At 33.5% G+C, this 18,705-nt stretch overlaps 1 protein-coding gene across 2 annotated transcripts in view; it reads right to left on the bottom strand.

The window, feature by feature from the left end:
* Window positions 1–18,705, bottom strand: part of CNTLN (centlein) — a 391,924-nt gene that overhangs the window by 175,162 nt on the left and 198,057 nt on the right. For both annotated transcript variants that reach the window (XM_030920397.1, XM_030920398.1), the window contains exons 9-10: window positions 7,258–7,434; window positions 5,338–5,463 (exon numbers count right to left, since the gene is read on the bottom strand). In XM_030920397.1, the coding sequence (XP_030776257.1) occupies window positions 5,338–5,463; window positions 7,258–7,434 (303 nt within the window). The remainder of the gene's footprint in view (window positions 1–5,337; window positions 5,464–7,257; window positions 7,435–18,705) is intronic.

The following is an 18,705-nucleotide window of genomic DNA, read 5'->3' as shown; positions in this document are numbered from 1 at the left end:
GTTATGCACCCACCTCGGCCTCCCAAAGTGCTACAATTACAGGCCTGAGCCATCGTGCCTGGCAAGGTTCTTTCTGTGTACAAACAAGTATGAATTAATGAAATATAAGGAAATAGAAAACAGGAAAAATTGTATCAACTGACCTTTTCCTAAAAGATAATTGCAATTCTAATTCTGAATTGATAAAAACATAAATAATTTTTGAGATGGAGTCTCACTCTGTCACCAGGCTGGAGTGCAGTGGCACAATCTCGGCTCACTGCTACCTCTACCTTCTAGGTTCTAGCAATTCTCCTGCCTCAGCCCCCTGAGCAGCTAGGATTACAGGCACGCGCCACGACACCCAGCTAATTTTTGTATTTTTAGTAGAGACGGGGTTTCACCATGTTAGCCAGGACAGTCTCGATCTCTTGAACTTGTGATCCACTTGGTTCAGCCTCCCAAAGTGCTGGGATTACAGGCGTGAGCCACTGCACCCGGCCAATAATTTTTTATCTAATCTTCTGGTTTGAACAAAGGTTCCTTGATGAGAATAAGGCGGACCAAAAGCATGAACACTGTTTTTAAAACAGTGGTTCAATCTTCAGGGAATAAGAACAAGGTTTGAAAGAAGTTAAAAAAAAAAAAAAAAGCCAAAAACCTTTTATAAAATACCAAGGATTTCAATACAGATGTTTCGTTTCAGCAGAACGTATAAAGTTGATGTGTACCTGACCACTGAAAAATAAAAGACATAGGCTGTATTCAAAAGACATACTAATATTATTAAATGACACTGAAAAGTGTTAATAGAATCAAGTTGCCAAATGCATGAAAATCAATGAAGCAGGAATTCACCACATTAGTCAAGATTATTATGGATTTCATAAAGCTCTGACACACTGGTTTCCATATTATACTTTGCAAGCTGATAGATCACTACATTCATCAAGTCAGGATCATGGATAGGATTTTTATAAACATAGCTTCCATTTCTTCCATTTCTACTGGCTGTTTCTTGTCACATTGGTCACGGTAGGTGACTACCTTGAAAATACAAAACACTAGCCATAAATGTAAGCTGAGCAAGATACTGTGCTAATATTTATACCAAATTCATAACAAGGATAAGAATCACTTAATGTGCATAACTTACTGTTGATATAACAAACAGCATCATTTCAATATATCAAAGTGTATATGCATGTGTTCCATGGGTTACTCCTGAAACTTACTTGTCCCTCTTACCGTTCGATCCACCTTGGTAATCAACTTGGGACCTTAAAGCTACCTACTGTGCCATAGAGCATGTCTTTTGTCTTTAGTTCAGCATTTCCCACAATATTTTTCATGGAACAACAGTCTTTTGGTTAATATTAATAGGTATAATACAACCAAGCAAATTAGGGAAAAGATGTACCTATACTTTTCTGTAGATTCACAACACATATTCATATGTTAAAGGTTCACAAAACTGTTTACAATAATCACTTGAGCATGGATCATTTTAATCTACCATGCTCCCGTTAGCTTCTGCCAGAGCAGTGTTCCATATAACACCAAAGGCCGTGACAAAAATTCAACATGCATTAGTAAGTAATGGTCTACAAAAGGAGCACTGAATCAATAAATGTATCTTAAAAACCATAAGATACATTTTATGGATTAAATTGTACCCTACCACTCCCATCTAAAAGTATGCTGAAGTCCTAATCCCCAGTACCTCACAAAGTGATTTTATTTGTGGATAGGATCTTTGCAGAGGTAATCATGTTAAAATGAGGTCATTAGGATGGGCCCTAATCCAACAGCAATGATATCCTTACAAAAAGCAGAAATACAGATAAGGGAAGGCAGATGTGTAGAGGGAAGAAAATGTGAAAACACAAGGACAATGCCGTCTATAAACCAAGGAATACGTGAGGCTTCCAGAAACTAAAAGAGCAATGGAACAGATTCTCCCTCACAGCCCTCAGGACTCAACTCTGCTGACAACTTCATTTTGTACTTTTCTAGTCTCCATCACTTTGAGACAATAAATATCTGTTGTTCTAAGCCATCTGGTTTATGGAACTCTGTTATAGCAGCCCTCGGAAACTAATATAGACACATTATTAACTACTACTTTATACTCATATATACTTTAGTAATGCCAATAAGTATAATCATAGCATAAAAAAGGAGAGTATGGAATGAAGTCTTCAATCTTCATTAAATGGGATATTTAGCTTTACCAGACTAAAGTCAATTACTCTGGGCTCCATTACTCTCTTTGGAATTGCTTTACTCTATAGTTTCTGTTTACCTACTTTTTTGCTAAATGTTCTTGATTATAGCACCTTTTTCATTCAACTACCTTGCTCCTTTAAAATAAATAATCCTTTCCTACTAAATGATGTAGAGAAAAATATTTGCTCCCATTTTTTTTCCTCATCTTGCAAATCTGTTAAAAGACATACATTTGAAATTCATGATTATCATCAACTGACTTAAAATATGAACATTTAAAAAACTATCAATAAGAAAAGAAATTTTTGGGAAAAAAGAACTTTACTCTGAAAATAAACTTGGGGCAACATCCCAGAAAGCTGTTGTCATGAAAAAGGAATGAGGAAATAAATTAGTATAATCCTTCTGGGACATTTTCTGAAACAAGGAATTTAGGAAGTGGAAGGGAAGATAACAGATTTAAAAATATCTTTGAAATGTTCTACTTCCTGGCAAAAATAACGAACCGTCAAAGTCTTACAGATTTCTTGAGGTAAACAGATAGAGATCTGCTACTATTGCATGGCACATGTGATGGTTAATTTTATGTGTCAACTTCACTGCCCAAATATTTGGTTAACTATATTTCTAGGTGTGTCCATGAGGACGTTTCTGGATGAGATTAATATTTTAATCAGTAGACTGAATAAAGTAGAGTGCCCACCCCAATATGGATGGATGTCATTTAATCTGTTGAAAGCCTGAATAGAATAAAAGCTGAGTGAGAATGATTTCTTTCTCTCTGCCTGCCTTCGAGCTGGGACATCAGTCTTCTCTTGCCTTCTGACTTGAACTTGAACTTACACCATCAGCCTTCCTGGTTCTATAGTCTTCGGGCTCAAACTGGAACTATACCATCAGCTCTCCTGGCTCTCTAGCTTACCTACTGAAAATCTTTTTCTTTCTTTTTTTTTTTTTTTTTTTAATTTTAGATTCAGGGAGCACATGTGCAGGTTTGTTACAAGGGTGTATTGCAGGATGCTGAGGTTTGGGCTTCTATTGATCCCATCACCCAGATGGTGAACACAGTACCCAATAAGAAGGTTTATAGCCCTTGCTCCCCTCCTTTTTCAGTTCCTTATTGTCTAGTGTTCCCATCTTTATGTCCATGTGTACTCAGGGTTTAGCCCCTACTTATAAATGAGAACATGTGATATTTAGTTTTCTGTTTCTACATTAGCTCACAGAGGACACTGGCCTCCAGCTGCACTCATGTTGCTGCAAAGGACACGATTTCATTCTTTCTTATGGCTGCGTAGCATTCCCTGAGCAACTGCAGATCTTATACTTCTGAGCCTCCATAATCACGTAAGCCAATTCCTTATAGGAAATCTCATATAAATGTAATTTACTATAAGGAATCATACAAATATAGTAAATAATTGTTCTGTGTGCGTGTGTGCATGTGTATCCTACTGGTTCTGTTTCTCTGACGAACCCACGAAACAAATTTCAAGAATTATGCAAAAGGGCCAGGAGCAGTAGCTCATGCCTGTAATCCCAGCACTTTGGGAGGCTGAAGCAGGAGGTCAGGAGTTTGAGACCAGCCTGGCCAACATGGTGAAATTCTGTCTCTGCTAAAAACACAAAAATTAGCTGGGAGTGGTGGCGCACACCTGTAATCCCAGCTACTAGGGCGGCTGAGGCAGAAGAATCACTTGAATCTGGGAGGCAGAGGCTGCAGTGAGCCGAGATCATGCCACTGCACTCTAGCCTAGGCGACAGAGTAAGACTCTGTCTCAAGGAAAAAAGCAGGAAAAAAAATTATGCAAAACTAGGAAGGTGATAGACTGGCTCCTCAAAAATGCCCATAAATATCCTGTGCTTAACCACACATTTACAAGTAACACAAGAGTCTAACTACTTACTTATCTTCTTAACTAGAGAAAGGGTCTTGAAGGATAGTAATTCATCTAACAGTCTCCTGTTAGATAAATGACTAGCATGATCCTTAGCTAATTGCAATGCTCAGTAATTGCTATTGAGGAAACAAATGAATAAGAGAATAACTTAGGTGTTTATCTAAGTTCCTTGTAAATTTCAAGTAGGTTAAATGCTAGCTGAGGTCATCTGGACATTTTATTTTTGGTAGAAACAGAATATAATTTTCATATTTTAGAACAATTTAACTCTCAATGAATAAACATAAATTAAAACTTTAATGGAAAGGCAAACTAAAATTATTATTTATAGCTTATTGTTAAGTATACCCATAAACCCTATTTTGTTTTAGAACACACATAATCTAAACCGAACATTTTTCTCCTTAAGAGTAATCTATATTATATGACAAAGAATTTGAGCTTTACATGTACTGCATTCTAATCATGTGTAAAGCACTGGATTTACAGAATGTCATGAAACTATTTGAGAATTATATGATTAAACTTCAAATAGGGCACAGCTTCAGGTAATTGTGAGTGAAGAATGAAAGAGAAAAAAATCCTCAATGTAGTCACACAAAATGGGTTCAATATGTATGAACAACTTGCATACTGAAAAAGAGATTTCATGAAGTATGAATTAGGAAGTATTAATATAAGCTCTCAAAGACAGGTCGATAACATATATGTTTCTTAAACATGGGTAGAGCACTCATTCAAATGTTACATGTTCTGAGACAAATTCAGTTGAAATGAAAAAATATATATATATTTCATGTTGACTAAATGTAATTTTTCTATAAAGGATAATTGTAAGTGATCTGAGCTAGGTTAATATGCTTTTAAACTGACTTTTATTTTCATATGTTTATCATATATAAAGAACAAGAAATTCTCTTTTCGTTTGCTACAATTCTATTTTTTGCCTTTGATAAAGTGTAAGAAATTTATTCCCAATTTTAAGACAAACTATTACCAAATAACTTGAAAGTGGTAAATAAATATTTACTTTTCAAGTAGCAAATATTTTATATTGTTTTATAATCCTCAGAAATCTTAATAACAAGATGAACTGATTATACACTTATACAGGCAATTAAATTCAGGAGAAAGAAAAATGACAACTAGTAATCTGTGAACTGTATGTTTACTTTGGTATATTTTTATCTTTGCAAGGTTACTACTAAAGAAATGATTTAATGTTCACCTTTAGTTGTAGCGCCTTCTCTAAGTTTTCAATCTTTCTTTCAGCTTTTCTTAGCTTCCGTAGCTCTTCTGAGTCTGTGAAAGAGCTCTTTGGGGACAAAGACCTTGAACGTTTCACAGGTGGTTCCTCGAGAATAAAACAAGGACATAGTTGAACTAGTTGGAACACTGGATTATGAAAGACATGCAAAATTAAAGAACAAGTAATTTTGAATACTAATAATGAATTATAAAAAAAAAAAAAAAATCCTGCATGGAATACCAGAGAAATAACAAGCGGAATTACCACAGTGCTACCGCTAAAGGTTTCTCTGTGACTCGTTAATGAGAATATTCATTTACATTTACATTGTTTCTTTCAGAATAATGATGTCCCATTAGGGAAGACTAAAGGGTTATAGACTCAGAAATGCAAGAAACCTCATTACAAAGGAGGGGATAGAGGCTGGTCTAATTGCTCTATAAGGGTCCAAGGTTACACTTGATAGGACAACCAGAAACAAGAGGGAAAGGATTTTTTTCCCTTTGAAATAGTTTAACACACTGTGAAGTTGAAGGAACAATATGCTTGAGGAATATAAATACAACAGACAGTAGATCTTATACCATAATGACCATATGGTCATTAACTATAATGTGGCTAACTAGAGACAAAAATATGTTTATATTATGTACAGCTTCATATACCAATCTGGAGAAAGAATTTGTGAAAGCAACTATTAAGCTGGGCAACACAGTGTTCATCCATACTGCATGGCCTTACAAAAAGAAAGAAAATTTTGGTCAAAATACCCCTCTCTTTTTCATGACTTTCATTAAAAGCAGACAAAAGTCAAAGTAGTACATTTTTAAATTTCAGCAGTCGAACAACCAACTAAATTAGGCCCGGTAATGCTGTATTTCAATGTTATGAATGTTTTCTTTCATTTAAATAAAGCTCAGTGCTTGTGAAACTACTTCAAAATGGCAAGAAATGTATAATGCAGTTGTTTTAATAAATCTCATTTTCTGAAAATTACTAATAATTTTAGAGAGCGTGAATAACAGTACCACAGAAACATGGTTCAAATTTTAAATACTTCCTTTATTAAGATAGTTTGTCCCACTCATAAGAAAAAATGGAAAGAAACAAAAACAATAATATCTTAACAACATGGCTTCCTATCATAAAAAATATTATTCCTCTATTGCTGAAGTAACAAGTGTGTGAAAAATATGCTAGAACTCTTACTTTGAGGAAAATGTTATTTCAATTTCTCTAGAAATAACATATATACTACATGATATTTTAGAATTTTTATATTAGTCAACATTCTGTAGAATCTTTTACAGCATAACACAAATATGCAATGAATACTAAAAAAATTGAGACATTAATAAATGAGAAACATGCTATGTAAAATTTGCTTATTTTTCTCTTACTGCTATCCCTTCAAATCTATAAAAATATATAACAAGTGCAGAAGTTAGTGATAAAATTCATTTACTATTTTATTTTCCAAACAGACAGTATTTTAAACATCAAATGTGATTGAAAGACATATTAGATATATTTTTATTTTAATTCAAATTAGAAAAGTGAGTAAATACCATTTAAAAATAAATTTTTAATCCTATAGATTAATAGAGAGATGAGGAATACTTACCAAAGTTTTAATATAAGAATGTTAATTTACTGACAAAATTGATATAGTACTATTAATATGTTTAATTAACTAGTTTGGGAATATAATTCAGTCTTTTAAAAGGGAAAACTCCTTATTTCTAAAAGTTATTTTATCAATAGTTTGGTACATGATATTTTTTAAAACCTTCCTGAAATATAAGCAGAGAACTAAATGCTACCATTTGTTTTTTAACTTCATCTCCTGTCTTTCCAGCCTCATCCTGGCAAGTTCACAAAATGACAAAACGTCCCTACCTTATGTTTTCCCTCAGCACTTGTCATGATGCTCTTTTCTGAGAAAACCTTGCTGGGAGATATGTTTTCTGATAGTTTTTCATTTGCTATCTTTAGTTTCTCCTGTAAATACTCAATTTCAGACTTCTGTGAAACCATTAATGTTTCTAAGCTTGATAAGGATGGGCGATGAGGTACCTATTTTAAAAAGTATACTTGTAAATATATATGTATGTTTGCATCTTACATTATTTATAAATATAGCAAATAGTTATATGTAACACTGTATTATAGAAATTATAAATACTCAGAGAAGGAAATTTCATTTTAACAATAAACTAGCAAGAGCTGAACCTTTTCATTCCGTAGAATAGAATTTTTCAGTAAAATAACCAAGAGTCTACATACAAGTGTTTTCATAAATAATGCTGTCATACAGATTTCAAGAGAGAAAATTTAAAACATGGCTGCATGATACACACCACTCTTCTATAAATGAGTCATTTCAAATTTCTGATTATACACATATGTATTCCCTCACAAAATATTCAATCCACCATCAGATCATCAAGAGTCACACAATACCATAGAATATAAACCTGGGAAAAGGAAACCAACAGCATTATAAGTACAATTAGCTTTTACTGTATCCTAATTTAATAACAGCTCCTCAAAAAACCCTGATAAGTCAACATAGTTTACAGCATTCTCCTTTGAAATTTATTCATGTTTCAGATAAACTGCTAATGGTAAGCTCCACATTTTAACAACAGACGTCACAGGAAAACTAATCTTGTAGGAAACCTGTTCATAAAAACCAGAATTCTGCAAAATTCGACTACCATCTCCACTGAATGTATTTGAGGCCATTAAAATCCATGCAAATATGCTATTTCAAATTAACGACTACATTTACAAAAACAGAAACACAGAATCACATGAAAACAGTTTTTGTTGACTTATAGGCAAACAAATGTCAAAACTTATAATTCTAACATTAGTAATAAGGATCTAGTAACCCTGAAAATATTAGAACTTGAACTGATGAAGGGCCCCATCCTTCCTAAATGATATTCCTAAGTACTGTGAGAAAAATATATACAGTTAACTGTTTTGAACCAACAATGGGAAACATCATCCTTTTCCAATTGTGCCTGCCTTTTTCTTTTTTGAGAGGATAGGCAAAATTTTCCTAATTCTAACCTGCAATTTTTATGACAGGGGCCATATTTGATTTATACTATTACACTTTTCTCATATTTAAATCACCTCATTTGTTTCCAACCTTTATTCTATCATATGACTCTCTTCCTCAAAGTATTATTTACATTGTACTGTTACCATACTTACAATATATTACTTACTTCGTTATCTTGCTTTGAACATCAAATTAACCTATTTTAAGCATTTCTCTTCCAGTAAGTCTAAATGATTTTGCCCTATTCTTTTATCCCCATTTTAATCGTTGTACAACTTTTATTTTTTATTTTTTCTCCTGTTTTATAATCAAACTTCTGATGTTTAGAAATATTTTCTTTGACTGGGCTGCCAAGCTAAACACTTTCAAAGACTACCTGCTCTTGTCTAGGTTTCCTTTAATAAAATTATAAATGATATATTAACACCCTATCATATACAAAATAAATTTTAATAATTTGTTTAAGGTCAAACAAAAACTTGGAATAAAACAAAAAAATCATAATTTTAGTTTATTGGTATATCCAATAAACAAACCTGTGTTCTTCAATAAATGAACTTCCTAAGTCATCAGTGGATTATAATGCTATAGCTAGGAATATTAAAATATTAATATTCAGTCAAGAAGCTACGATGAATAACTCAAATATTCAAGAAGACATTAACAATGTTCCAACAGTGGATACGGTCACTATAATAATAATGGGTTCATTTCTAATAATATTTCTACTGATATTATAGTAATGATATTAATATTTTTGATAACAATAAAGGATATTTAGGCAGCATTCCTTCAAAATTCCTCAATAAACAATCAGAGAACTTCAAAATTAAAATACTCTTAAAGTAGTGAATAGAAGCCAGGAAGGTAATGCAGATAAATAAATATGTGTCTGGTGTGTTTTAAAATAATAGCTTTAAAATTTATGCAACAGAGGCATTTTGCATACATACTAACCATGTAAATATGTCCTTTCCCTCCACAAAGTAACTTATTCATGTTCCCGTTTTCTTTAAGTGTGGTTTTCTCTCTCTTGCCTTTTATCACTTTTGTTAGAGATATGTTTACAAGAAGTGTTTTACATTTCTCCTAAAAAAACAATTTTTTTTAAGTATTAAATATGAGCGAAATGAAGTGTCAACACTCAGCCTCACTGCTGAGTAGTAAGGAGGGAATTTAGGGCAGTTGCTGCTCAACTCCAGCTAATTGTTTTCAGGGAAAAATGTGCCCCACTGTTGCTAGATATACTGATTTTTCAAGAAAAGCAAAGAATTAGGATTTCTAAGGAGATTGCGCATATTTTCAAATGCTGGTTGGACCCAGTTTATGGGTTACTTTAAGAACATGGTAGTGGAAGTATAATCTGCTGTCAATTTTCTAGAGAAAGTTTGAAAGACGTATCAAAGCCCATAAAAATGTACCAAACCTTTAATTTACTTCTAATTACGCTGAAAGCTAATATGGAAAGATATCTATGATAAATTGAGAAAAGTAAGGTACAAAAGGGTATATTACACTATATAGAGATAGATATCACCAAACGCGCATAAGGTGAAAAAACAACCCTGAAATGTTACAGTGTGATTTCTAAGTAGAGGGACTGTAACGTGAATTATTTTCTTTGTACTTACCTGAATTTCCTTAAAGATTTTACAATGGACCTGTAACTAAATGCCTTTTTTTTTTTTTTTTTTTTTTTGAGATGGAGTTTCACTCATGTTGCCCAGGCTGGAGTACAATGGTGCAATCTTGACTCACTGCAACCTCTGCCTCCTGAATTCAAGCAATTCTCCTGCCTCAGCCTCCTGAGTAGCTGGGATTACAGGCATCTGCCACCATGCCCGGATAATTTTCTATTTTTAGTAGAGAAGGGGTTTCACCATGTTGGTTAGTCTGGTCTCGAACTCCTGACCTCAGGTGATCCGCCCGCCTTGGCCTCCCAAAGTGCTGGGATTACAGGCATGAGCCACTGCACCCGGCCTAAGTGCTTTTCAAAACAGAAACATTTATTTTTTTGCAAATAAAATGACTGAAAGTTCAATGCAAAAATTTCAGTATAGGTAGGGGAAATATAAATAAAAGTCTCGTCACAATCTCATCCCTCAAAGTTCCTACTAGTAAGTTTGTGATATATCTCCCAGACTTTAAAAAAAAAAAAAAAAGGAAACAACCGGGCACGGTGGCTCACGCCTGTAATCCCAACACTCTGGGAGGCTGAGACGAGCGGATCACGAGGTCAGGAGATCGAGACCATCCTGGCTAATACGGTGAAAACCCGTCTCACCGTGGTGGGCGCCTGTAGTCCCAGTTACTAGGGAGGCTGAGGCAGGAGAATGGTGTGAACCCGGGAGGCGGAGCTTGCAGTGAGCCGAGATCGCGCCACTGCACTCCAGCCTGGGTAACAGAGTGAGACTCCATCTCAAAAAGAAAAAAAAAAAAGAAGTTAACTACTATATTTTTGTCATTTAACATACTTTTTAAAAATTAATAGACTTTAGTTTTTACAACAGTTTTTTTATGTACAGAAAAACTGAGCGGATACTTTGCAGAGTTCTCCCTGACCTCCTACCCCCACCCACTCAGTTCCTCCTATTATTAACATATTAAATTAGTATGGTATATTTGTTACAATTACTGAACAAATATTCATACATTATTAGTAACTGAAGGACATAGTCTATTCACATTTCCTTGGTTTTTTCCTAATGTCCTTTTTCTGTTTCAGGATCCCATCTAGGACACATTACATTTAGTTGCTATATCTCCTAGAGCTCCTTTTGGCTGCTTTCTCAGACTTTTCTTGTCTTTCATGACCTTGACAGTTTTCTGTAGGATGCCCCTCCTTTGGGATTTGTCTGATGTTTTTCTCATGATTAGACTGGGGTTATGAGTTTTGAGAAGGAAGATCATAAAGTGCCATTTTCATCACATCATATCAAGGGTATATGCTTTCAACATGATTTATGACTGTTGATATTCAGTTTGATCACCTGGCTGAAGTAGAGTTTTGTCAGATTACTCCACTTGTAAAGCTACTCTTTTGTCCCCAGCCATACTGTCCCTTTTAACTTGCATTTTAAAAACTTAATAATCTCAAAAATATATATATATAACTATTATATGTATTATAATAAAATATATGAGTATACATGTATATCCTCACAGATCTCCATATATCCTTACGTATCTTTAACCTTTTTAAGGGCTGCTTTACATGCATAGCAAATTCAAGTTAATCAATCCTCTCTCTGTGGAAGTTCATTCTATTACCCTTAAAATCCCAGAATCTTTGAAAAGTTAACTTTCCTTCCTAACAATTATTCACATTTTATAAATAAATTTTTTCTCTAATATTAAAAATATTTTGCTCCCTTTTAGTTTACAGTCTTGGAATACAATGGTATGGTGCTATACCATGATTAATCTGCTGAAAAATGATTAGTGGACTGACTACATGGCTAAAGGCCCCCAGGTGGAAATAATCTTTTTAAATTGTCATTGTTAATATATAACTTTATTTTTCACGACGATTCACAGAGCTAATATTAATTGAAAAGTTCTGTAGAAGATATATATTAAATAGAAGAGAAGGCATGGGGGAAGGGCCTTTAGGTATTATACAAATAAGTATTTTTTAAATTATACAACTTAAATATGTAGTCATGTTGCATTCAATCCAAGAAATATTGTCAGGCATTATTATTACAGTGGGGGCTGACTGAATATTGGCTAATATATAGAAAATTGTTTCACAGCTATAATAATTAGAAAAATTATAAGTTAAATTTTTTTAGCAAATTATAATTAAATATATTTTTTCAATGGTGATAATAACTAGCATTTAGCAAAAAAGTATTTAGTTCCTACCTCTGGCTAAGCATTTTACATACATCATCTTGCTTGTTTTAAGAAATTTATGAATTCCAAACCTGTCAACACGTAACAAAGCCTATAGCAAAACAAAAATATTTTAAAAAGCACATGATACCTCAGCAAAAGAAATACTTTTTCTTAAAACAATATCTCACTGAAAATCAAGTGTGGGTCAAGTGTGTGTGTGTGTAATAAAATGTTACGTGTGTATATAAAATATCTAACATATACATATATATCAGAAAAACTGACTACTTGAATGACTGTTCTCTGAAAACTAATTCAAATCCTCCTGGAATACAACAGAGTATATAAGTGTGTATACATGCACACATGCACACACACACATACATACATACATATGCACACACACTTTTCTTCTCATGAAATGCCTGAATCTCTGTATTCAGAGATTAACTTTATTTTTAAAATTGATTTCAGAAATGCAGAAATATGTCTGCATTTCTATTAACTTATTACCAATTAATAAAGTAAACATTGTTAGCTGAATCATCTATATCCTGAAAATAAATGACTTTAATAATAGTCATATATTCTTGTAAAAAAGAAAAAGAATATCAATTTAGCATAATTGTAAATCAAAATAGTGTTGTAATAAAAAATCACAAGTAAAACTAAGTGTACTAGTTTAAACTTACACTTCATTTTTAGAAAGACCACTATATTGAGTAATAAAATGTCTAATATCAACAAATTCATCTAGCGCTCTTTTTAAAAATATAAATACTTGCATTTCTTCCATCTACTCACTTTTAACCCAAGTATCTTCAGATAGCATTTGTAATTCACAAAATAAAATTAAATTATTGACTACATTTGAGTAAAAAATAAACTATCACCATCTCCGCTTATAACACTATCACATTATAACAAAATTCAGTAATAAACAATAGTCAAATTTAGCTTTCCTTTAGTATCTAAATACTTATATGGTACAGTCAAACTGTATCATATAAGTTTATTTGTTGAACAGCAAAATAAAATGGAAAAAAATTAATTCCAAAACTTTAACTTCTTCCATATACTACATAAAACTTAACATTGAGTGGGTTGCAACTCAATTATACTTATATCCAGTAGATGACAATTATTGGTTTATACATACATCCAGTAAATGACAGTAGCATCTTTGGTACAGAATTGAGCAACCACAAGCTAAGTATTTATTCTATGACATGTAAATATCATTATACTGACACAACTTAGTAATATTTACATGTCACAGAAGAGTGTTTAGAATGTTAACCCCACAATATACAAATTACCTATAGATTTCAATCCTAAGAGTACTAATCCTGGCTATACCTAAAAGCTAGAATGAAAAGACTGATTTTCCTATAGATTTCTTTTTATCTTAAACAGCAAAATAAAACACATTTAGATTTTTCCAAAGTATGTTATAAGCCTCACATTCTGCCAGAATTTGCAAATCTGGATATTTAAAATGTTTCTGTTAGTGGTATCCTAAAATGAATTTCTAAAATTCATGGAATTAAATTTTTTATGGTGTATCTCTAAATATGTGACTTTGGGGTATAATCCATTACTTATTATAATACATACTCTAAGTTTTATAAACATTTAACACTTATGTCACCAGTAAAACAACCAAAATTTGTGCATTAATGGTATAAGCAAGGGACTATGCTTGTTATACATTATCATCTCTATACATTAAAACCTCAATCATACTCAAACAAATTCACTAAAGTGTGGTTTTCAATCTGCTAACTATGCATTCCATAATAGCCTGTAATTATTAAAAACTGACAAGAAAGCTATGCCACCTGTGTTTATGTGAAGCCAGGTAATGAAAAAAACAACAACGCTGTCATCACCTCTCAATTCCTGATTGCATTATCAAAACTGTAGCCGAGTTTGGCATCTGGGTGTGACCTTGTTAACTGCTAGGGTAATTAAATTTATTCTACTGGGAAAAAGGATGATAAATTATTAGCAAGAAGATTTTGTTCACATTTTATTAAATTGGCCTGTCAAAGGGTTGGCCAAATTATCAAGGGCCTCATTTATTGGAGGCCAGCCATATTGCCACATCTGTTACAATTATTTATAATTTCAGCAGTTGAAAACCAACTGAGTTAGGCATCCGCCATGTAAAGTAATTTACAAATTATCTGATGAGGGAGTGTTTTAGCTTCTCCCTCATTTCTAGCCAGCAGAAAGCCGCGCTGTAATTACAGAACACGATTAGGTTCTTTAGGGAACTTATCTTGCACTCATAGCCATAGTAAGATGCAGCAAGAACATATGGAGGAGCTTGTGCTTCTACTCCCTGAAGCTCGTGACCCGCCTGCCGCTGAGCCCTTGAGTTGAATTTGAATGAGAGTGCCATGGCTAATGTTCTACACATGCACCATTTATGCCACAAAACAAATCGGATCACTGTTAATTATGAAGCAGCTATAATCAGGCCTTCACATCTGTGTAATGTGAAGCGCAGTAGGCTGTATTCCAATAATGTATGACTACCTTTGGGTTGCAAATTGCGAGCCATATTGCCTCAGTAGTAGTTACTGAATTCAGAGTAACTCCTTTGACAAAAGCCCATCACATGGATATTTTTATCCAGCTTTATATGAAAAAAAAAGCAAATCCACAAGCCTTTCTTTATCAGCTATTGACCAGAACAGTTAAAGCATATGGCACAAGTTCATTAATGAACAACACAGAGCACTCTAATTTAATGAAACCACTTGAGCCATAAAAATCAGATTTAGTTAATTCCCTCTTACCCATTTTTTCATATTTAGCCTAAACCTAGGATTCTATTTAACATTACAAGTTATCAAGACATACAATATATTTTTTTACAAATTCATAAAGAATATAAAAAAGCTTGTGTAGTATTATTTTAAAAGGCAATCCTAAGTTTTATATTTTACAAATTAATTTTCATCACAAATCTCATGTATGAAAGCATAAACTATTTGTTTTTTTAGAAAGTAAAGCCTAGCAGCTGTATTCTAACAAAAAATTCTCTTTACTCCATGAGAAATTTTTCTGTGGAAAGGCAGCTAAACAAGCTGCACCCAGATGGCAAACCAGCTACAGTTTAATTAATCCACTAAAAGCCATTCAGATTTCAGTAAGGGTAATGTAATTTTGAATAATAGTAGGAAAAAAAAATCACTAAACATTCTTAAGTTTTATTATAGCGGCAAGAGAAGTGCCACTATAGAGTAGTTAAAGTTGAGTTGCAGTTTCCATTAGATATGCTAAATTTCTAGATTTTAATATCTTGGGCTGTTTCATTCTGCTTGGAACTTAAAGTAAGCTTGAAATATCAGAATATCTATTGGCAGCCTTTTTTATAGCAGAAATGGTTTATTTTTCATGCAGGATAGTGGAGTTGAATGATAAGTTCAAATTTTGTGAATATAATACACAAAGGCCTTTAGAAAAAAAGTTTATGGTTAAGACTTAGAGAAGATAAAGACTTCAAATTTTTCTTTTAAATAAAAGTGTCTTTCACTTATTAAGGCTAAAACGCATATCATAACATTATACTATACTGCTAAGTTGTTCTCTCCTGAAAATTGATTAAACATTAAACTATCCAAAAATAATTTCCCATATATTTGTGTGGCCATATCTACATACACAACTGAATTAAAAATATAAATTACTGAACATAATTAAATCAAGCAACAAATTACAAGGCAGTTTTCATTTAAAATAATGCTGTAGAATAAATCAAGTCAACTTTTCAAATTAAGTTTACACATATAAACTCGAAACTAGTTAAGTATGAAAATAAGATGATAAGCATAATATAAAAGTACTATCTTTGTGGCACCTTGACCTAATATATTGAAACTTATTTTGATCCTGTACAGTAAGATACCTAGAGAAAGTATAAGATTGATATTCTTCCACGCTGAAAATGAGAAAAAAAGTAATAGAAACAATAATAAAGTAAAAATCATAAAAACCAAACAAAAGCAAACCAATTATTAACTCTGGCATAATATTTTCCAACTAAAGTATGGCAAAGGTTAACAGCATTCTGAGCCCAAGTAAAGGTACTACAATCTGATCTTCTCCCTACCACCTGAAAAACCAAAATACTATACTTTAGTTAGTGCCAAATAGTCACGATCAGTATCGGATGCTCTGGCAAGAAAACAAAGCTAACTACTACTGACATTTTTTCTCCACATCACAATTAGATATTCCCTTCCAAATGTTAATTCTTTACTGTTCTTACTTCCTACTTCCTACAATTGTTATGTCAAAGAATTTTCATGTGTTCATTCAAAAAGCATTTATTGAACTTAAGACTGTCAATCACTGGAGAAGGCAGTGGGGAGAAAAGGATAACACATCAACTCTCCTTGCCCTCAAGGAGCTCAGAGTCCAGAGATGGAGATACACAATGAAAACAATTAAGTTTAATATCTGCTAATGCAGAAAGAGGTACATGGAGCTCAATCTTAAGAAAAACTCTTCAAAAAACGGTCTCAATTATTTTGGAACTGAATCTACAATGTTTAGAAAGTATTAACAAAGTGAGCAAATAATACACTCTGATGAACATTATACAGCGCTCATTCCCTAACATATATTTCAAGGGTCACGTGTATCTGTAAGCAAACAAGATAAAAAGACAAGCTGACAGAACATTTACAAAAGAAAACTGCATGAAAAGTGAAAGTGAAAAACCTCACTAGTTTCCAAAGAGGTAAGAAATAAAGGAATATATTTGCTTTGAAAACCAAAAGGCTGTTTTTTTTTTTTATTGATAATCTTTTATTTATTTATTTATTTATTTATTTATTTATTTTTTATTATACTTTAAGTTCTAGGGTACATGTGCATAACGTGCAGGTTTGTTACATATGTATACTTATGCCATGTTGGTGTGCTGCACCCATCAACTCGTCAGCACCCATCAATTCATCATTTATATCATGTATAACTCCCCAGTGCAATCCCTTCCCCCTCCCCCCTCCCCATGATAGGCCCCAGTGTGTGATGTTCCCCTTCCCGAGTCCAAGTGATCTCATTGTTCAGTTCCCACCTATGAGTGAGAACATGCGGTGTTTGGTTTTCTCTTCTTGTGATAGTTTGCTAAGAATGATGGTTTCCAGCTGCATCCATGTCCCTACAAAGGATGCAAACTCATCCTTTTTTATGGCTGCATAGTATTCCATGGTGTATATGTGCCACATTTTCTTAATCCAGTCTGTCACAGATGGACATTTGGGTTGATTCCAAGTCTTTGCTATTGTGAATAGTGCCGCAATAAACATACGTGTGCATGTGTCTTTGTAGGAGAATAATTTATAATCCTTTGGGTATATACCCAGTAGTGGGATGGCTGGGTCATATGGTACATCTAGTTCTAGATCCTTGAGGAATTGCCATACTGTTTTCCATAATGGTTGAACTAGTTTACAATCCCACCAACAGTGTAAAAGTGTTCCTATTTCTCCACATCCTCTCCAACAACTGTTGTTTCCTGACTTCTTAATGATTGCCATTCTAACTGGTGTGAGATGGTATCTCATTGTGGTTTTGATTTGCATTTCTCTGATGGCGAGTGATGATGAGCATTTTTTCATGTGTCTGTTGGCTGTATGAATGTCTTCTTTTGAGAAGTGTCTGTTCATATCCTTTGCCCACTTTTTGATGGGGTCGTTTGTTTTTTTCTTGTATATTTGTTTGAGTTCTTTGTAGATTCAGCCCTTCATGCTAAAAACGCTCAATAAATTCGGTATTGATGGAACGTACCTCAAAATAATAAGAGCTATTTATGACAAACCCACAGCTAATATCATTCTGAATGGGCAAAAACTGGAAAAATTCCCTTTGAAAACTGGCACAAGACAGGGATGTCCTTTCTCACCACTCCTATTCAACATAGTGTTGGAAGTTCTGGCTAGGGCAATCAGGCAAGAGAAAGAAATCAAGGGTATCCAGTTAGGAAAAGAAGAAGTCAAATTGTCCCTGTTTGCAGATGACATGATTGTATATTTAGAAAACCCCATTGTCTCAGCCCAAAATCTCCTTAAGCTGATAAGCAACTTCAGCAAAGTCTCAGGATACAAAATTAATGTGCAAAAATCACAACCATTCTTATACACCAGCAACAGACAAGCAGAGAGCCAAATCAGGAATGAACTTCCATTCACAATTGCTTCAAAGAGAATAAAATACCTAGGAATCCAGCTTACAAGGGATGTCAAGGACCTCTTCAAGGAGAACTACAAACCACTGCTCAGTGAAATCAAAGAGGACACAAACAAATGGAAGAACATACCATGCTCATGGATAGGAAGAATCAATATTGTGAAAATGGCCATACTGCCCAAGGTTATTTATAGATTCAATGCCATCCCCATCAAGCTACCAAT

Source organism: Rhinopithecus roxellana, chromosome 16 (genome assembly GCF_007565055.1).
Source record: "Rhinopithecus roxellana isolate Shanxi Qingling chromosome 16, ASM756505v1, whole genome shotgun sequence".
NCBI lineage: Eukaryota > Metazoa > Chordata > Mammalia > Primates > Cercopithecidae > Rhinopithecus > Rhinopithecus roxellana.
The sequence above is the reverse complement of the archived record's forward strand: the minus strand, read 5'-3'. Positions and strand labels throughout refer to the sequence as shown.